The 21,654-nt window shown below is 37.0% G+C and overlaps 2 protein-coding genes and 2 long non-coding RNA genes across 6 annotated transcripts; 3 read left to right on the top strand and 1 right to left on the bottom strand.

The window, feature by feature from the left end:
* Positions 1–1,093: 1,093 nt before the first annotated feature.
* On the top strand, positions 1,094–7,710 carry LOC114824992 (uncharacterized). Of its 2 annotated transcripts, XM_070822747.1 has the most exons (9): positions 1,190–1,329; positions 1,407–1,462; positions 1,568–1,682; positions 2,116–3,620; positions 4,266–5,623; positions 5,788–5,915; positions 6,025–6,665; positions 6,802–6,914; positions 7,074–7,710. In XM_070822747.1, exons 2-9 carry the CDS (start codon positions 1,409–1,411, stop codon positions 7,405–7,407), a joined length of 4,248 nt encoding a protein of 1,415 aa, XP_070678848.1. In that variant the 5' UTR covers positions 1,190–1,329; positions 1,407–1,408; the 3' UTR covers positions 7,408–7,710. The 2 variants fall into 2 exon arrangements, with proteins under 2 accessions (XP_028958865.1, XP_070678848.1); XM_029103032.2 differs by having other exon boundaries at positions 1,094–1,462.
* Positions 7,711–8,886: 1,176 nt separating this feature from the next.
* On the bottom strand, positions 8,887–9,447 carry LOC114825169 (berberine bridge enzyme-like 22). The gene has a single exon (XM_029103563.1). It carries the CDS (start codon positions 9,445–9,447, stop codon positions 8,887–8,889), a length of 561 nt encoding a protein of 186 aa, XP_028959396.1.
* A 2,681-nt stretch (positions 9,448–12,128) lies between these two features.
* LOC139196550 (uncharacterized) lies at positions 12,129–14,659 on the top strand. Its single transcript, XR_011581593.1, has 5 exons — positions 12,129–12,343; positions 12,427–12,586; positions 12,692–12,760; positions 13,459–13,517; positions 14,529–14,659. It is a non-coding gene; the product is annotated as an uncharacterized lncRNA (long non-coding RNA).
* A 3,797-nt stretch (positions 14,660–18,456) lies between these two features.
* Positions 18,457–21,116, top strand: LOC139196551 (uncharacterized). Of its 2 annotated transcripts, XR_011581594.1 has the most exons (5): positions 18,457–18,652; positions 18,736–18,895; positions 19,001–19,069; positions 19,768–19,826; positions 20,838–21,116. It is a non-coding gene; the product is annotated as an uncharacterized lncRNA (long non-coding RNA). The 2 variants fall into 2 exon arrangements; XR_011581595.1 differs by lacking the exon at positions 19,001–19,069 and having other exon boundaries at positions 18,464–18,652.
* Positions 21,117–21,654: the final 538 nt, after the last annotated feature.

Below are 21,654 nucleotides of genomic sequence, written 5' to 3'. Positions count from 1 at the left end.
TTACAATCGAGAATATATTCTCGTGTGTTACGACATTCATAATTATTGATCAAAAAACAAAATCCGTCATGACATACTTGGTGACGCTACAGATTTTCATCTTAAGTAAATAAGATGCAATTCTCAATTAGTCTCCCACGATGCTGGAATGAGGGGATAATTGTGGTTCGGCACTAGTTATCCTTCTAAAAAAAAATTGGCATTGCTTTCAAATTTGGAGCAAAGTCGAGAATGTCAATTCATGTAGAATTTTGGCATCACCTTGAGCCATATATATTTTTGTAAAAACAATCCACCTGAGAATTTTGATACCTTCTTTGAAGATGTTCTTATTCTCTATTTATGCTAAGTAAACATGCCATTGAATGTCTCAATTACAATAACGAAAATAAGCTTCAAAATGTGTACTAGAAAAAAAAAGTTCATTGAAAGGACAATACTAGAAAAAAAACAGTCCACCTGAGAAATTCAGGAGTTATAGCATGGAACGTGGCGCGTTCATGGTCTTGACCAGCCAACGCTCATTTCCATACGTAATGACATGAACCAATAATACTGCAACACTTGTCCCCCTAATTTTGAAATATATCTCCACCAGGTCCACTCATATTCGACTTTGCATCCCGTATTGGGCTGGGCTGATTGCTGGTTTGAAATGGACTTGGATTTGATTTTGGGCTGATACCAGAATGAAGTTTGGTCCAAGACCTTTCGTCAATTTGGGGTTCTTTAAATTTTTAACTTACATTTTCTAGTGATCCACACACACAGTGAGAATTTATTTATTTAAATATATTTTTTTTAAAACGATATTATTTACATTAAGATAATAATATAGACTCAATTTGACAATATGCAAGTATAATATGATTCATGTTTACGAGAATCGAATTTAAGATCTTTTACGTAAATATCACTAAATCGTAGTACTAAATGACAAATAAATTAAAAAAATACAAATAATAATAAATACGCTTTTCTTTTTACCTCCAACTCTCCAGGACATGTTTTTTAATTTTATCCTGTAGTTCTGTTTGATTTATTTAATTTGTGAAAAGTACTTTAAAAAAAAAAAAGATCTCGTGGGGTTTAAGGATCCGATTAGGAACCGGATTTACCGACCCAAAACCATTTAGGGTTCCTCTCTCTCACTGCCGGTATTTCAAAAGTCAGTTGTGAATGCTAGTAACATAGGCGGTTGCGTTCTCTTCTTATTCAGATTCTCGCTCTCTTTTGTATTGAGAGATTCATCAACGATTTGGGGATCTAGGGTTTTTACTGCTTGTTAATGGGCCACTTCAACTCCTTCATCCCACTGCAATAGAACCAGTACGACTCTCTCTCTCAATTCGTTAACTTTTCCCCTCTCATTTCGAAAGCTTTTTGCCTTGCCGACATGATTGCAGCAATGGCGGCAGACGTGCCAGTGAATGCCCAGGTGGTCAATTCGTGCTGTGCTACGGTAAAGATTTCAAATTTTCAATTTTTTATTTAGTTTTCAAAATTTTCAATTTATTAAATTGGTATTCGATTTCATTGTTCACCCAATTTTATGCTTGCTATGCAGTGGAAACAGAAGTACTCGAAGCTCGAAAAGGGACGGAATGCACTGCGGGAAGCTGTGCACTTACTTCAACAGGAGGTTGAAAGAGCTCAAGCCGAGAATTCCAATCTCAAGACAGGTAAATTTTTTAGGATCCTTCAGACATTAAAAATTTAGTATTGTTAAATAAGCTGTTGAAATGTTAATACTTTCTTAACATGGGTCACTTGGATTGTGGATTTGATAACGAGTTTCATGACTGAAGCTCCTTTCGGGTAGATGTAAATTGGGTACCTGTTTGGTTTATGTTGAAAAGTTTTAAAGTTTAGTTATTTGTCAAAGCAGTTTATGGTTTTTGGAGTTCTCTACCTGTTAGATTTGTATGTTTCACGTTAAACACTATGGTTCTCTCTTGTGTCGAAATTTAGAACCAGATGCAAAACTAGGTTACTTAAATGAACTCTCAGTCAATATGCAATGTTAGTTTGTATATAGTTATGATAGAGAGTGTGGTGATAACTTTTCCAAGTGACTAACCTCCTTTTCTTGCTTTTGTAACTCTGTACTTTCAGCACTCGAGGAAGAACGATCACGGGCAGATATTGAGAAAGAGGAGAAAGAGAAAGCATCTGCTGCTGGGTTATCTTTGGAGAAAGAAATTTCTAGGTTGAAATCTGAGATTTCCGTAAAGCCGAGAGGAAATGTAGATGCCCAATATAAAGGTGAAATAAACCTTCTCAAAGCACAAGTTTCTGACCGGGACAAGGAAATTAATTGTCTCAAGGATCTTATTGAGAGAGAGAAGAAAAGGGAAGACTCAGCAAGTAAGAATGCCCATGTTGAGAAAGAGGAGAAAGTAAAGGAAACTGCTGCTAGGGCATCTCTGGAGAACGAAATTTCTGAGTTGAAATCTGAGATATATTCTCTAAAGCAGAGAGGAAATGCAGATGGTCAAGATAAAAGTGAAGTAAACCTGCTTAAAGCTCAACTTGATGACTATGAAAAGAAAATTAATCAACTCAAGAAGCTTATCGAGAGAGAGAAGAAAAGGGCAGACTCAGCAAGCAAGAATGTAGAAGTGGAGAAGAAGAAAGCTTCCGAAGCACGAAAATCTGCTAAAGCTGAAAAAAGTAAGACTGATGACGAAAGGAAGCGTGCCAATATTGAAAGAGAGAAGGCTGAGAATTATGGGCTTCAGTTGGAGGTACTGAAGAAAGAAGCTCATAAAGTAAATTCTGATCTGGCTTCTGAGACATTGAAGCTTGTTGAGGCGAACCGGAAGCTTGAGGGAGAAAAACAGAAGGTGGTCAAGGAGAGAGAGATTGCAAATTCAGAGAAGGCCAAGGCTGATGAACACAGGAAGTTTGCTGAAGCCAATAGGAAGATGACTATGGAAGAAAAACATCGTGCTGAACGTTTATCTATGGACCTGGTAGAGAGTAGGAAAAGGGTTGATGAGTTACAGAAAGAGATAAATGAAATTAGGCCTTTAAGAGAATTGGATGAGGCTCCAAACGCACAATCGTTTAACAATAGAAGTGGTGTAGCTTTCCAAGAGAGTAAATCAGATGAATTGAAATTGGTTTTGGAGCATCCAAATTTTGAGGAACTGAACAAAAGGTATGAAATTGAAAAACAGAAGGTAATCAAGGAGAAAAAACGGGCAGAATCAGAGAGGGTGAAAGCTGAAAAGCAGAAAAAGCTTGTGGAAGTGAATTGGAAGAAGGTGATGGAAGAAAAATCTCGTGCTGATCATCTGTCTAGACAGTTGGAAGATGCTAAGAAGAAGATTGAGGAATTATCCTCCAGAAAATTAATTGATGCATCGGCTGTCGAACTTCGAAAAGATAAGGTTGATGAAAGTGCAAAAGTGAAACACTTGAAGAAACAACTTAAGTTTGAGAAAAAGCAAAGAAATCATGCTAATGAAGTGGTCAAGCTGGAAAGAAGTCGGAACAGCATCTTGCAACAGGAACTAGGTCGCATGGAAGTGGAGTTTGATCAATTTTCACAGCGCCTGGGTATGCTAAATAAGGCTTTTTCTCATAGTGCTGAAGGTACAGATGACCTAAAAAAGGTTCGTTTTTTTCAGTCTAATCTCTAGTGCTACCATATTTCAATTTGATTTTGTAGATAATAACTTAGTATTGTTAGCTTTCATGATATTGGTTAGGAATCTAAACTTGGAGCAAAACATGCGTGTTTTAGGATTTGCTATAGCTACTGTTGATTTATTTTCTTTTTTTCAGTCGTCGTTGATGACAAATGAACCTTATTCATCTGATGGCTCTTAGTGTTGTAATCTGGTGGGTAGAGAATAAGTGTGCTCATTATTCTACTTTGATGCTTGGAAAGTTCTAGACTAATACCATAATAACACTAATATGGTTTAAAAATAGGTGTCTTAAGTTGGTGAGTCATTTGTTTGAACTCCACCCTCCAGCCCTGAAACATTTCTTCTACCTATTGTACTAGTCTAGTTGTAGTTTTGTGTCAAATAGTCATGTTTCCTTGTACATGTGACTTAAGTCAGTTAGCCTTTCAAATATTTAGTTTTGCTTCTAATGCATGGATTTTGATTGAATGTTTATGGGGATGTCTTGTCTTTAATAAGCACAATTTTTCTTTCTTGGCTTTTACATTATTTACCCCAATGTTATCAGTAGTTTCACAACATTGTAGTCTTGTTCTGTTTACTGAAATGGGCTTGTGCAATTTGTAGATGAACCTTCAAAGTGGAGTTAAGCGTCTCAAGCCTGGTTGCCCAGTTTTGGATGCAAGAGAAGCCACACAACATACTGCACCGTTTCTTCTTTTATCTGGAGGAAACTGCACTGATTCTATTTCAGGTATTGATTCTATACTGGAGTCTCCAGTCAGAGGCTCTAACCGAAAAATGTTACAGAGTTCTGCAATACATTCCAATAGGGAATCTTTTTCTGATAGACAGTTGGTGGGCTCACAGGAAAAATTGGTTGAGGAGAATGTGCAACCAACAATATCCAACTTATCTGCTGAGGTTACCAAAATAAATTGCAATGAAAATGCTGCTGTGGTTGCCGAAAACAGTGTCAGAAGTCCTTTTAGAACTGATGGGGTTGGAAAAGTTAATGAGCATAGCAGGAAAAGAAAGAGGATACTTCATGTGGTTGAATCAATTGAGGATTTATATACAGAGGGTAAGAAGTTGCACATGCGGATAGAGGAAAACCTTTCTGTCATGCATTGTTTGTTGAACAAGCAAATGGAAAAACATTATGAAGAAGGGAGATATCTGCTTCCTAGTCTGCAGGGTAATGCAATGCACGGAAAGCTATATAAAAAGGGAAATGAAGGTATTGAAGATAAACTGGCAAGGCAGAAGTATGCTGACAGTGATGAGCAAAAGATGGCCAATAAATTTGAAAATGAAGTCTTTGGATATGCAAGTATCTGCAGACAAGTTCCATCAAATGCTAATGAGCTGATAGGGGTTGCTCAAGCAATCAGAGAAGCTGCTACAAGTGATTTTGAAACGTTGGCAAGTTTTGATGAAGTAACCGATGGGAACTACCTGAAACTGTTAGACTTGGACAATGCTTCTGATGAGGAATGCTACAGGATGGCTATGGAAGTGCCACTGTCTCCTACACTTCCCGAGATTGACGTTCAAGGTCTTGAAGCATCTGGTGCAGATAATCTTAAACCTTCATCAAAGGAATCCTACTGTGAAGGATCATCAAGTAAAGAAGAAAAACAGTCACCCTCTTATGGAGTTGAAGTTGATGCTGTTGACATACTAGGGAAGAGCGGGGATGTTTTTGGTAATTCTGTTACGACGACAAAAGCTCGTGATCTCAAGGACTCTGGTACTCAACTGATGTCTGATGCTCCGCTTGCAAGAAATGTGGAGGCTGTGTTCCCCCTTGGAAGTGAACTTGGATATCTGGTGTTATCTAATTTTAAGGACAGTAGCAGCATTTCTAGGATATGTTATGCCTTCAGAGGTTGTATTACACGGTACCCTTTAATTACTCACACAGATTGGAGGGTGCGAGAAATTCTGCTTGCTCTCAAGACTGAAGAAAAACTATTACCCAAGTAAATACTCACTCTCTCTCTCTCCCTCTCTGTTTTTCAGTCCTTATATTGATCTAATCTTGTTTTATTTTCGAACTGCCAGTTGGTTTAGATAATGTGGTCTTGTGCTTAGTATACTAGTGGATATATGTGCTAATTGATTTATTTTTGGTGATCCTGTATAGGGAAAAGGTTTGCATATTCTTTTCATTGTTGCTGCTTAACTTCTCCACTGCTGCTCTGATTAAATTTGGGAGCTTGAATCGGACTTCAAACCCCTGCTTGGATTCTTATGTTCGACACATGTGCTCAGGTTTGTTGTTTTTTTTTCCTTGATCATGTTATGTCATAATTTAGAAAAACATTATTAGTTTCATCCTCCATTTTGGTATTAAACTTATTGTTTTTTTTCTGTTGTGCAGTGATGTCTGATTGGGAGGGGAGAAGCATATTTGCAGAATTTGGTAGTTTGGAGGAATCACTTAGTATCATGGAGGATTCCCTAATAAATGGAAGATTTGTGGTGTGTAAGGATTATTCTTCAGAGACCTTGGTTGATGGGGTTCATGTATCCTCTCGACCAGCATCAGCCGATGAGTTGGTAGCAGGGAGCATTGTTTTAGCATCAATATGTGCAGCACTTGACCACACTGGTTTTATTTGCGAAATGTCCTACAACATTTTGCAGACTAGCAGGTCCAATCATTCATTGGTTCTGAGTATCCTGCATGTTTTTGCTTATCTGGGAGGAGAGAAGTTTCTTAACTTTGGCAATTCTAATTTAGTGATTATCATGAAATCTATAGTTACACATCTCGAGGGAGTAAGCTCATCAGATACTGCTAGTTCTTTTATTCCATCTGTGAGCAACTCTCGAATTATGTTCAGTCCATGTGTCAAATGCCCATTCTCTGAGGATTCTGTCTCTGTCGACGCTGCTACATCATTGCTTTTAGAAAGGCTCCAAATGAATGCTTCTGTTCAACCAAACACTTGTACCAGTTTCATGCTTTGCGATCTCAGCAACCTCCTATCATTGGTGGAGTTGGTTGCAATCATTATGGTATGTTTGAATCCCTTCTGAGTTTAGAATTTTCTCAACTCGCCGTTATCTTTCCAATTTTGATAATTTATTGGTTCAAATGGTTATCAGGTACTAATTTTTGGACTTGCCGCTTGTTTTTCTCTTTTGAATGCAGAGTTGGGAATGGACAAGTGCCAATATTATCCCTCGGCTATTGAAAGTTATGGAATCATGCATGGCTGAGAATGTGATTACTGGAATTGTTGTTCTCCTTGGTCAGCTTGGGAGGTATGCCTTTGATTAATTTGCCTTGCATTTTTCTTTTTCTTTTATTTTTTTCGCTGGAATTATTGTTTCTTTACTTTCTTCTAATCTTTATATTAGGCCAAATGTCATAATGCTACTTGTGCCAGGACTTGAGTTTAACGATATGTTACTCAATTTCAGGATCGGAGTTAATGCCCTTGGATATGGAGATAAAGAAGTTGAATTCTTGAGGGGGGAATTATCTGCATTTTTATGTAGGGACTCTGCAACAAGTGTCGGCCTTCCTACTCAAATTGCCACTGTCACGGCATTGTTGGGGCTTCTCTCTTCTGATTTCAAAACAATTATTCAGAATAATGCAATCTCAGCAGCCATTGGAAGTCAGTTCGGTCCTGCTGAGTCTATAAGAAAGTGGTTTTCTTTGCTGCCGAAGAAGCAACAAGATTTTTCATTCGGCCTTCTGCAAACAGCGGGTATGGAACCTGAGCCTGAGATACCGTGTTGCAAAACTTGATGTGGTCGCAAGGGTTTTCTGATGTGTTGTTGAAATGTACACGCAAATTTTTTAAAGGTTCGTTTAAATTTTCATCTTCTCATTGGGGAGAATTGAGATTAATCGGGAGTAGGAAATTTTGTTGATTTGCACCCCCGAGTAGGGTGGAGAAATTGAAGATTCAGTGACATCCAACGTGAATGCGTTTTTGTTATTTTCACGGAAGAAGTTTGCAAGTTTCTGAGCCGGTTATTGTGATGGAATGAATGTAAATTTTGTTTTGAAACCATTGCATCAGATGAGTAAATTTTTGTTGAGCTTTAACCTTTCCTGCAAATACATTACTTCAATTCTTGATCAACTTACAATGTTGTTCTGCACAAAGTGAAACTTAATAGCCACATCTTAAAATACAGAAGAGAGCAGATCGAAAATGTCTTTGGACAAAAGGACTATTTTAACAATTTGAAGTGAAGAGGTAACATAGTTACCAATTCCCAACACATGGATTGTTATACCATGCACTTGGTATTTTCAGTATGACACAATAGTTTTAGTTACAAAACTTAATTATACGAAATACTTTGGAAATTATTTAATAACGATAAAACTTGCAAATATTTTATAATGTTTCAGCGTACGACAAGCACATGATGAATAATAGACGGAAAGTGTGGTCAAGTATCCAATGGCCATGTTTTAGCATACAACATGCACATGATGGTTTCACTTGTACATACGAGAAAACCCCAAAAATATATATTTTAAGAGTTTGCTTGGTAAAGGAAAAGGAAAAAGAAAACCACTTTGTTAGGGGTTTATATCAAAATTGAGCACCAAAACAAGGGAGGCTCAAAGCTCAAGCGGTGTGGGAAGAACCTTCTCGTGTCTCTTTCTTCCAATTTCTCTTTTGACACGTCGATACAACAAAACAACAAAGCTTCCTCTCTTTGCACAATCAAAGTTGAAAAGTCATGTGGTATGAAAGCTTATACCAGCTGGTAATCCTTCACTCTAGGAAATCTTAAAAGGCTTATGCTGCTTGGTAAGAAAACATTAACTTTTCTAATTGCTAGCTTTTCACATGCTGGTTAATCCATACATTACCCTAGAAAATATCTGGTGATAGGCATTTCTTACTGAAGTTGTTTGGCCTGTTATCTGCATATGAAAGGCTCATATGAAAAAGCACTTAACTTCTTCATAGATAAGATACCAAACCAGAAGAAACATTTTGTTTCAAACCTCTGTGATTGGAAACAAAGAAGGAAGAGGAGGAATGCTTTGTTCATTTCTGAAGAAGTTATCTGGATCAACCTTGCTCTTCACTTGTGCCAGCCTCTTGAAGTTACCCTTGAAGTACCTTGTTCTCCAAGCACTTGCCACCAAGAAGCTTGTGTTGTCTTCCTTGTTGGCACCCAGATCAAGATCCTTGTAATGTACTGTATGTTGAACAAATTACCTTTTCTGTGAGGAAATGGAGTTTCATATTCTGAAATCTCATTCATTCTTCCACCATATGGATCCAAAATCATGTACACATTTTGTTCCTGCTGAAACCTCTCCCAAATCCCTTGGAGTCCCGGTTCGGGTATTGGGTTCTTCACAAAGTCGGATTTGGCTTTGAAATTCATCTTCCAGAGGGGATTTTTGGATAGCAATGAATCGAGCATCTACGACATTATCAGCTGCCAGGCCGTGCTTCCTGATTAGGATTCCAAACCCACCTCCACTCAAGTGCCCTCCAATACCAACAGTAGGGCACAATCCTCCTGAAAATCCATGGACCCAACTTTTCTTGGCAATGCTATAATAAAGCTCACCAAGTGTGGCTCCTGACTGAGCCCAAGCTGTCTCATCTGCAAGGTTGACCTCAATGTACCGGAGATTGATCAAGTCAATGATGATAAATGGGGTTTTGCAGAGGTAAGATGGGCCTTCATAATCATGTCCTCCACTTCTAACCCTGACTTGCAAGCCAAGTTTCTTGCTGCAAAGAACAGCTGCTTGGATTTCAGACTCATGGAAAGGTCTGACAAGGCTATTTAAATGTGGAGTCATTGACCCTAACATATGATACAATGTTGAAATTTTTGTATGAAAGTGTAATTTATAATTAATTTTTTTATAATCTGCAAAAATATCAAGCTATAGTTTGCTGATATGTAAAAAAATTAAGCATATAGAGGCTAAGGATTGTCCTCATTTTTGGTCACTTAAGCACTAGTAGAAAGAGTCAACTGAATTCATTCTTATTAATGAAGTAGAAGACGTAGCCAATTCCACTTGGTGCAACATTGGCACAACATATGGGCTAATGCACGTGGGACTTCCGTATGCTCTGAGTTCTGCATGGTTGCAATGTGTGGTCGAACTACATATTCCACCTGCCAACTTACAAAGCTCCATCTAGAACTAGATCTTCACATATACCTTTAATGAACCGACTGGCTCTTCTCTTTGACATTATCAAACGTGATGTGGCAGCTGATTTGCATGCCACATTACTTAATTAAATGTTTCAAGAACACACCTAAAAGGGGCACTCGATACAAGGGGTTGATTGTTGTCCACATTACTGATCCACTGGTTTTTATGTTTCTCATTGTTCTTCTAAGTCGTAAACATCTTCGTGGAAGTGCCACATAGGTTTTTTCTGGGATTCTTCTTTTGAATTATTTTGGATATAAGGAAGCTTCGCTGCGTTTGTAGTTTGAAGATGATTTATTACGATAATCGTCATGTATTATCGGAAAGTTTGAGACTCGTTATTCCAGTCATCAAGAAAATTAGCAGTTTTACTTGACATTATTAAGAGTTTCGTACAGGAAAGACTTCTAACTACATCAGAGATCATAACATATAACTTAAGTTATGATTATAAGAGGTTGTTATCTCATCATTATTTTAAGGGTTCTTTAGAAAAAGACCTTTGAAACTCCTATTTTCCAAACAAAAACCCACATAATATTAAACATCCAAATAAAACCCAAATTTCAAATAGAGTACCATGTAGACAAATATGTAACCAATTATTATCACATATTTACAACTTATGCCACAAAACTCTAATTATGTCAATAAATATTATTACTCACCCTAATTATGATTAGCAATTAACCCCATATGGAAATTTTACCTTTCTTGTATGATAAATATTAGGAATATATATATATATATATACACATGCATACATTTAGTCATGTTCATAAACAATTATGGGCACATTTTTCGTATGGAAAAAAAAAAATCCTTTGTACAATTAGTTATTTTGCATCAAATAATAATATTATTTGATAAAAACAACAAAGAACCAATTAATATTCTTTTATGTTGTAGGTAAATTATTTTACCTAGATTATTACATACATTAGGCATTTTTTGTTTGTTATCATATATGCTTGTTAAAAATAATTTATCTATATTTATATGTAAAATATAAGAAAATTAATTTTGAATCAAATAGCATTTATTTTGTAGGTAAATTAAAATAGTAGCTCCATTATTTTGGTAAAGTTAAATAGTGCCTAAATTATTTCGTAAAAACTAAACCAAGACAAATTATTTCCATTAAAATAAAACAGTACATATTCGACAAAAAAAATAAAAAATAAAACAGTAGATGCATTATTTTCTTATAAGATTAAACAATAGGTAAATTATATTGTAGGTACATTATGTTTGTAATATAAAAAAAAATTGAAGTTCATAAACAAAAAGTAGTAGATATTTTATTTTTTAATCAAATTTCCTTATTTTAGGTGAATTATTTTCATGTATTATTATGTATATTGGGCACATTTTACTACTAATATATATGTGTGCAATAATTTACCTATATTATTATATAAAATATGGATGAATTTATTTTGAATCAAATAACATTTTTTATTTTATAAGTTTTTTTTTTTTTTTTTTTGAGTTGAAACGATAGCAATTTTATTAATGTCAAGAAGACGACATACAATCATCCAAGAGGGTACCCTAGAGTTAATTATTTTGCGTGTATCATTACATATATAGGGCAAATTTATTACTAATACACATGTCCAAATAATTTACCTATATTTTTTAAATATAGGTAAATTATTTCATAGTGCTCTTTCAGATTTTCATTTGGTAAGAAAATGACAAGATTAAATTAAAATTGTCTAATTTTATGCAAATTTAAAAAAAAATTACAAAATCTTAAGGAAAGTATAACATTATTAGTTCTTTTTTACCTTAACATACAATTTGTTTTGATATATTAATGCAATGATTATAAACATTAATACATTTTTTTCATTAATCTCTCCCTTCAAATCTGCATAGAATTAAATGTCTACATCAAAACTGTAATTAGGGGTATTTTAGGCATCTGAAAAATGAAAAATGTGTAAAGGCATACAAAATTAATGAATTTGCTTATGTGGAGCCTAGTCATTGGGTTTTATTCAAATAAAAAGACTATGTCGGATTTTATGTAAAGAAACTTGAGTTTCAGGGACTAAAGTTATATTTTCAGTTATTTTAATCCTATCATTAGGCTTTGCTAGGTCTGAGAACTGGCTTGGGCCTTATTAATGCCCTCTCGGCCCAATAAAGTAACTCAAGAGTCAAAACAGGAATATCCGATACGCAGCCGCAGGTCCAATATGTCACAGCCCGTCCCGGAATTTTAATTCCGAGGACATGAAAAGATGAAAATGCCCTTAAACGGGACTAAGGGGCGAAAATTTAACAATTTGGATTGAGTTGGACACGTGGGATCCCCACATCCCTCAAAACCTTCCCCAATTCCCGTACCTTGTCTCTCTATCTCTCTTCCCTCACGACTCTCTCTCACTCTCAGTTCTCTCTCTTCCTCTCCGACGCTCAACCTCACCCAAAACCACCTAAAACATAAACAAACGTCCAAGATAAGACCACATTTGGACTCCTGGAACTTCCACGATCACGTAGACATCAATTTCAGGTAAGTTTTGCTTCGAAAAACCCTAGTTTCAAAGTTCCCGTGAAATGGTACTGTTCATGATCTTCTAAATGACTACGTTTTAGGCTAAAACAAGATCACAGCGGGCTTAGTGAGGTCCCAAGGAAGCTCGGAGTGCTTCGTTGGAAGTTTTTGGACGTAAGAACACGGAGATTGACAAGTTCAAAGTTTGGCCGGAGCTTTCGAGGAATTTTCCGGCGAATCCCCGGCGAGTTAGGAGTCGAGGTAGGTATCTATCTCTTCGTCTCGTCAAGTACTACAACTTTCCTTTTTGTTTCACTCAATTTCGTTGAGTATTGAAGAAGTTATACTCATTTGAAAAATACCCAGTTTCCGGCGACCTCCGAGGCTTTCGAGGCATTTTCCGGCCAAAATACGGCGAACTAGGTGTTGTGCAAGGTACCATTCTCTTTGTCTCTTCAAGGGCTACAACTTTCGTTTTTGAATCACTTGATTTCGTTGAGAAATGACAAAGTTATGGCAATTTGAAAAACTGCCCGGAAAACGGCCGCCGGAAAAACCAGTCCGGCGACCCAAGGAAGAAGAAGGTGCTACAGTAAAAATAAAAAATAAAAATAAAATTATTTTAAAAATATGTCGACGTCCGTGACGTCGAGTAGATCACTGTGGTATATTCATATACCTAAATTGAACACCGTATGAGAAAGTTATTGAGGATTGTTGGTTAGGTGTTCAAATAACGTTTTATAATTTTCACATTTAGGTGAAAATGTGAATTGACGATCCGACCGTTGGATCGTCACCAAACTTTGATACGTTGCAATACGTAATATTTGAGGATTATTGGAACTTACAGATTGGGAATCCGATTTGCGGATCTTCCGGAATTGGAATTGTAAGTCCATAATATAAAATGTTAACCGTCACTTAGTTTTGGAAATTGACGGAGATCCGACCGTTGGATGGTAATGAAATTTTAGGATGTTGTCCTAGAGGTATAATGTGGACCTCTGGAAGTTATGGATTTAAAATCTGAGGGGTGGATCTTCCGGATCAATTTACGTAGTGACGTATTTTATATAAGTTATATATTTTATCGATATGAATTCTGAGGTTGGAATTGATTATTGTTTTAGGCGCCGATCGTCATGACGCCTTGGCGTATTGTGCTAGGGAGTTGTAGGGCGAACTCCAGGTGAGTGGGCAGTTTTGTTTTCCGTATATATATATATATACTTGACGTTTCCCAGAAATTGAATTGAAATGAAAATATGTTTAAAATGAAATGCATATGAGTTATGTGGAAAAACGGGAAGTGAAATACCATGCATAGAATTGATATGAAAAGTATATAGAAATGTGAGTTGAAATGCCATGCATGAATTAATATATGATGCATATGTATGAATTGGTGCGGTGGACGCACAAGTAAGAATTGATTTATGATGCATATGTATGAATTGGTGCGGTATATGCATGAATTGGTGCGGTGGACGCACAAGTAAGAATTGATTTATGATGCATATGTATGAAATGGTGCGGTGGACGCACAGGTGAGTATTTAATTACTGTTATGATGATGATGATATATATTGAGCTCAAATCCTGCACCATGGTTTAGTGCTTATAGTATTCACCGCATCGCACGCTCGCCTTGGATCCAAGTAGATGCTAGTCGTACAGTCCACGCGGAGTGGGTACGACAGACCAGTCGCGAGAGTGTTAGTGAGATTCCGACTGGTGGGTGACCTTAGATTATGTGCACAGATGATTTATGAGAAGCACTAGAGCGTAACTTGCGTGCAGAAGGCCGGACGGGTCACAGAGGTGACTCCGATAGAGTGATAATGATAGATTTTGAGCTCTAGGTTCAACCGTACAGGGCTATTAGAGGGCCTACGGTTGATTACTTTCTTGCACCTGATATGATTATGTTGATGCATTCATACCTTATTAATGTTGAGATGATGTGGCATGGCATAATTAATATGAGAAATGTTGAGATGATGTGGCATGGCATAACTGATATGAAAAATGTTGAAAAAGTGAAATGAAGTATTGAGAATATATATGTATATTTATATTTTACATTTCTGGGAAAGTATACAGGTTTTACGGAGAGGGGTTACAACGTTTTGAGAAATGTTTGGATTTGGAAAAGAATTGTTTTACTGACCCACTCAATTTTGGTTTTGCGCCCCTCCAGGTTCAGGAATCACAAAGGTGTGGTGACTACGAGGAATACAGCGGGGTTCTGACAGATTGGACAAAATTAGGACTCACCTTCGGGTGTATCAACTTATAAATTGTATAATTAAAGCTTCCGTACTGTGCAAATGGTTACATCACTCTCACGTGACGGCCAGCATGCCCTCCTTCGGGACGGGGTGTGTCAGTTGGTATCAGAGCATGGTTGCAATCTTGGACATTTTGAGAAGTTCTAGTGAATTCTGTCAGAACTACACCGCCTCGTAGCAAACCACGTAGTTAGAGGAACTTAGTCTCCCTAATTTAGCGGTTTTGGGGGAAACTATTACTATGGTGATTCAGTCTATTGTCTAAAGGGACATTTTAAGACGGGTTATGAGTTGAATTTGAATCACCTTATGGAATGATCAACCTGAGGGAACGAAGTGACGGATTAACCAATTGGAAAAGATGTTTCGGAATATGCAAGTTAAAGGAAATTTCCTTCTGACAGGTGGGTCGAGACGACTACCTGGTTTTGGGTATGAAATTGTATCCTGGTGGAAACAGGAATGTTAATTGTTGTCACCAGAGGAATCAGCCGATTTAAAATTTTTTAAGGAAAAGTTTATCCCTCCGGCATTTATCGATGGTAGTAAGCAAGAGTTTGCAAATGTGAATCAAGGAAGTTGACGATAAAGTTAATGATTCGTCATATCAAGGATATAGAAAGATTCAGAGCTTCGAAAGAAGTGAAGCTAGAGTTAATTCTTCCAGCTGAGGTTTTAATGTCGCTGGTCAGAGTAAAAGTGATGGATATACTGGTAATCCCAGATATTTGAGACAAGGTGTCTCGAGTAAAGGAAATGTACCTTGTGCAGCAGGTACAAAATTAACACTTTGGGAAATGTGAAATTAATGAATGTGTTTATGTGAACAGAGGGGACACAGAATTGTGAATCGTCCCTAGAATCAGTTGTACTCAATAATTTTCCATGATATCATAGTGTCGATTCAGCAGAGTTATGGACTTAGTAGTTTGGTCGGATTGACCGTGAGTACAGAGAGATTTAATGAGTTATATGTTCAGCTGTACAGACCATGAGAAGTGGATTCGATTGACACATGAGAAATTAGTGAGTTATAGGCTCGGCCGTACCGACCACGCGGAGTGGATCCGGCCGACGTATTATTGAGATAAGAGTTGAATCAGCCGTATTGGTCATTCTAGTTGACTTCGGCTGATATATTTCTTATTATGTATGTTATTACCTTGAGAGTAGTAAATAAATGTAGTTGAGATGAGTGTATGTATTTTGCATTGAGTGACAAAATAGTAATGTTATATCTTTGAGAGTGGTTGCCTACTTATCGAGACAACGATGATTTATCAGTATTGCGGGCTGCAGACCGTAATATTAATAACTCATTCGTGGATTCGTTAAGCAAGCAACCCGGTAGATTATTTTATGTTAGTAATGTACTTATTTGGAATGCTTAATAATAATAAAATATATATTGTATCAGTTAATTCTGTTCCATTAGATTGGTTGGTTATAATTGTGACAAGACGAAATGTTATGGGAAACCAGTACTTTCCATCGATCTGGATGAACAGAGATTACTTTTGTAAGTATGCAAAATGGATTGAGTCAGGCTGTTATGTATGCTGTGAGAGCAAAGAGATTGTTTTCGAAAGGCTGTCAAAAATACTTAGCTCATGTGGTGCTAAATGATGTTGTTTGGAGTAGTGTGAATAATGTCGAAAGAGTTAGACTTTTCTTGATGTCTTCCTTGAAAGTATACCTGGATTGCCTTCAGGCAGAGATATGAGGTTCATTATTGATTTGTTGCCAGGTATAAATTTATATTGGAGATTAGTTCAAGATGAGTTAAGGGAATTGGAAATTCAGTTGAAAGAATTGGTTGATAAAAGTTTCATTCAACCTAGTACAACACTTTTGAGGAGCCCCAGTTTGTTGGTGAGGAAGAAAATGGATCTTGAGACTGTTCATTGATTATAGACAATGGAGTCGGGTAACGATTGAGAACCGTTATCCATGGTGATGTACTGATGTTTATTTAACCAGCTCAGAAGTAATTGCGAAGATTCAAAGATTGAATTGAGGTATGGTTATTACCAATTAAAGATTATGAGCGACGTTGTTCTTAAGATTGTTTTATGAACTATGGTGAGGCTATATGGATACTCATGCTGTTTTATGAGTTATTGGATGAAGTATTCCAATAATGCCTTGATAAATAGATATCATTTTCATTGAAGATATTCTGGCATATTCTGAGCCAGAGCAGAGCATGTAAACGTATTAAGTCGGTGGAATAAAGATTGGAAGAATGTCGATTGTATGCTAAGTGTAGCAAATGCTAAAGTTAGATGAATCAGGTGGCATTCTAAGATTTGTTATATATTCTTAAGGTATTCAAGTGAATCCTTAAAAGATAGCAGAAATTGAGAATTTGGAACAACCACGAGTCGTAATTGAGATTTGGAATTTCTTAGCTTACCAGGCTATTTTGGATGGTTGTGAAAGAATTTTTAGTCATTGCTTTGTCATTGACGAGACTGTTGAGAAAAGAGGTCATGTATGAGTGGGAAGGAAATTGTGAGCAAAGGATTCAACAACTAAAGTATTTCCTCACTCATGCACGTATTTTAGTAATCCCAGAGAATAGTGGTAATCATAAATTTTTAGTGATGTTTCTTGAATGGTATTGGAGGCATGTTGATGCAAATGTTAGGGTGATTGTATATGTTTCACGACAAATGGAACCTCATGAGATGAATTACCCTACTGGTGATTTGGAAGTCACGATTATCATCCTTGCTGTGAAGTTATGGAGACATTATATGTTGATAAGAATGCAAGATTTTTTTTTTACGAATCCAAAAAGTCTTCAATATCCATTACTTGGAAGGATTTTGATATGAGGCAACAAGGGTGGATTGAATTACTTAGTGATTATGATTGTACGATCAGGGCGATCGTGAATTGTTGTAACTGAAGCACTTGATAAGAAGACTGCAGTAAGAATTAATATCTGGTACGCTTGCCATGGTTATCTTCTTGTGGATTGGAAACCAACTAAAGTAAAGTTAAGAATGAGTACATGATTCGTGAATCAAATGGTATGTGGATACAAGAAAACAAAAAGTATGTGCCTAATGCTGAGGATTTGAAGCAAGCAAATATTGGACGAAGTTCACTGTTCAACTTCTGCAATATTCCAAAAGTAATAAGATTTATCATACCATTCGACAGTTTTATTTGGTCAGCAGATTGAGGCAGAAAGAGATAAACCTTTGGATTGAGATAACTATTTTCTGTTTCGCAGTGGAAATGGAAAGATATTACTTTGGATTATGTGTACAAGTTTCCTTGTACATAGGATGGTTATGATCGAATTTGAAGTGATAGTTGATCAATGTACCAAGTTAGTACAATTACTCCAGTGCTGAGTAATAACTTTTTCCCAGACAGGGCAACGGTACTTAATGTATTTTGTGTTCGATGCGTTGTCACTAAGTGACAGAGTCGTCTCATGGAATTATGGTGCAACTATTGAGAATTAAATTGGATTCGACTTGATAAGGAACCAAGGACGACTTTGGATTGGAAAAAGAAGGTCCTGAGAATTAAGACAGAGTAAGTAGTAAAAGCTTTGTGAAGGAAATCATTCAGTCGAAAAGTATGTGGGAGAAAGAGAATCGGATGAGAAAGATTTACCCGAAGCTATTGTTGGAGTATGGTTGATTTAGTTGGTTGCTGGAATTTCGGGGACGAACTTCTATAAGGAGGGAAGATTGTCACAGCCCGTCCCGGAATTTTAATTCCGAGGACATGAAAAGATGAAAATGCCCTTAAACGGGACTAAGGGGCGAAAATTTAACAATTTGGATTGAGTTGGACACGTGGGATCCCCACATCCCTCAAAACCTTCCCCAATTCCCGTACCTTGTCTCTCTATCTCTCTTCCCTCACGACTCTCTCTCACTCTCAGTTCTCTCTCTTCCTCTCCGACGCTCAACCTCACCCAAAACCACCTAAAACATAAACAAACGTCCAAGATAAGACCACATTTGGACTCCTGGAACTTCCACGATCACGTAGACATCAATTTCAGGTAAGTTTTGCTTCGAAAAACCCTAGTTTCAAAGTTCCCGTGAAATGGTACTGTTCATGATCTTCTAAATGACTACGTTTTAGGCTAAAACAAGATCACAGCGGGCTTAGTGAGGTCCCAAGGAAGCTCGGAGTGCTTCGTTGGAAGTTTTTGGACGTAAGAACACGGAGATTGACAAGTTCAAAGTTTGGCCGGAGCTTTCGAGGAATTTTCCGGCGAATCCCTGGCGAGTTAGGAGTCGAGGTAGGTATCTATCTCTTCGTCTCGTCAAGTACTACAACTTTCCTTTTTGTTTCACTCAATTTCGTTGAGTATTGAAGAAGTTATACTCATTTGAAAAATACCCAGTTTCCGGCGACCTCCGAGGCTTTCGAGGCATTTTCCGGCCAAAATACGGCGAACTAGGTGTTGTGCAAGGCACCATTCTCTTTGTCTCTTCAAGGGCTACAACTTTCGTTTTTGAATCACTTGATTTCGTTGAGAAATGACAAAGTTATGGCAATTTGAAAAACTGCCCGGAAAACGGCCGCCGGAAAAACCAGTCCGGCGACCCAAGGAAGAAGAAGGTGCTACAGTAAAAATAAAAAATAAAAATAAAATTATTTTAAAAATATGTCGACGTCCGTGACGTCGAGTAGATCACTGTGGTATATTCATATACCTAAATTGAACACCGTATGAGAAAGTTATTGAGGATTGTTGGTTAGGTGTTCAAATAACGTTTTATAATTTTCACATTTAGGTGAAAATGTGAATTGACGATCCGACCGTTGGATCGTCACCAAACTTTGATACGTTGCAATACGTAATATTTGAGGATTATTGGAACTTACAGATTGGGAATCCGATTTGCGGATCTTCCGGAATTGGAATTGTAAGTCCATAATATAAAATGTTAACCGTCACTTAGTTTTGGAAATTGACGGAGATCCGACCGTTGGATGGTAATGAAATTTTAGGATGTTGTCCTAGAGGTATAATGTGGACCTCTGGAAGTTATGGATTTAAAATCTGAGGGGTGGATCTTCCGGATCAATTTACGTAGTGACGTATTTTATATAAGTTATATATTTTATCGATATGAATTCTGAGGTTGGAATTGATTATTGTTTTAGGCGCCGATCGTCATGACGCCTTGGCGTATTGTGCTAGGGAGTTGTAGGGCGAACTCCAGGTGAGTGGGCAGTTTTGTTTTCCGTATATATATATATATACTTGACGTTTCCCAGAAATTGAATTGAAATGAAAATATGTTTAAAATGAAATGCATATGAGTTATGTGGAAAAACGGGAAGTGAAATACCATGCATAGAATTGATATGAAAAGTATATAGAAATGTGAGTTGAAATGCCATGCATGAATTAATATATGATGCATATGTATGAATTGGTGCGGTGGATGCACAAGTAAGAATTGATTTATGATGCATATGTATGAATTGGTGCGGTATATGCATGAATTGGTGCGGTGGACGCACAAGTAAGAATTGATTTATGATGCATATGTATGAAATGGTGCGGTGGACGCACAGGTGAGTATTTAATTACTGTTATGATGATGATGATATATATTGAGCTCAAATCCTGCACCATGGTTTAGTGCTTATAGTATTCACCGCATCGCACGCTCGCCTTGGATCCAAGTAGATGCTAGTCGTACAGTCCACGCGGAGTGGGTACGACAGACCAGTCGCGAGAGTGTTAGTGAGATTCCGACTGGTGGGTGACCTTAGATAATGTGCACAGATGATTTATGAGAAGCACTAGAGCGTAACTTGCGTGCAGAAGGCCGGACGGGTCACAGAGGTGACTCCGGTAGAGTGATAATGATAGATTTTGAGCTCTAGGTTCAACCGTACAGGGCTATTAGAGGGCCTACGGTTGATTACTTTCTTGCACCTGATATGATTATGTTGATGCATTCATACCTTATTAATGTTGAGATGATGTGGCATGGCATAATTAATATGAGAAATGTTGAGATGATGTGGCATGGCATAACTGATATGAAAAATGTTGAAAAAGTGAAATGAAGTATTGAGAATATATATGTATATTTATATTTTACATTTCTGGGAAAGTATACAGGTTTTACGGAGAGGGGTTACAACGTTTTGAGAAATGTTTGGATTTGGAAAAGAATTGTTTTACTGACCCACTCAATTTTGGTTTTGCGCCCCTCCAGGTTCAGGAATCACAAAGGTGTGGTGACTACGAGGAATACAGCGGGGTTCTGACAGATTGGACAAAATTAGGACTCACCTTCGGGTGTATCAACTTATAAATTGTATAATTAAAGCTTCCGTACTGTGCAAATGGTTACGTCACTCTCACGTGACGGCCAGCATGCCCTCCTTCGGGACGGGGTGTGTCACAATATATATATATATATATATATTTTGTCAAACTATAAATTTTATTAGATTAAATGTTAGATTAATTATCTACAGAGTTTGAACCCACACGTCATACAAGAGCTCAATACATTTTCACTAATGTGGTAAATGACCACTTGCCACAAAAATACTTCCTTGGGTGGGCGAGTTTATGGACACCAAGGGGGGTGTGTTTTCTGGTGGTTACCCCAATAACGAATCGGAAATAACCAATCAAACTTAACCCCCTAAATTAAGCACACATCATCCCAAGCTTGTGTTTTTATGAGACTTGTCCCTCTATTTACGATTAACAAATTTTTATTATCTGAACATCATAAGTGTAATGTTCATTCTGTTTATCATCATCTAAATATTATACCTGCAACAAATTATTGAATTTAGAGATCGTTTAGTCATCTGTGTATGTTAATAAATCAATGGTTTTGGTAATAAGTATCATCCTCATGATAAACCATCCACTTGTTTTATGCATATGAATAGTTAAAAGAATTATTTTTTGCCTATTTAGATAATGATAAAGAAATTGAACAGTTATGATTATGATGTTTAGACGGTAAAGGTTCGTTATCAAAGGAGGGCACACGCATTATGCTATTAGGAAAC

Source organism: Malus domestica, chromosome 05 (genome assembly GCF_042453785.1).
Source record: "Malus domestica chromosome 05, GDT2T_hap1".
Taxonomy (NCBI): Eukaryota; Viridiplantae; Streptophyta; class Magnoliopsida; order Rosales; family Rosaceae; genus Malus; species Malus domestica.
This window is presented reverse-complemented; position numbering and strand designations above follow the sequence as displayed.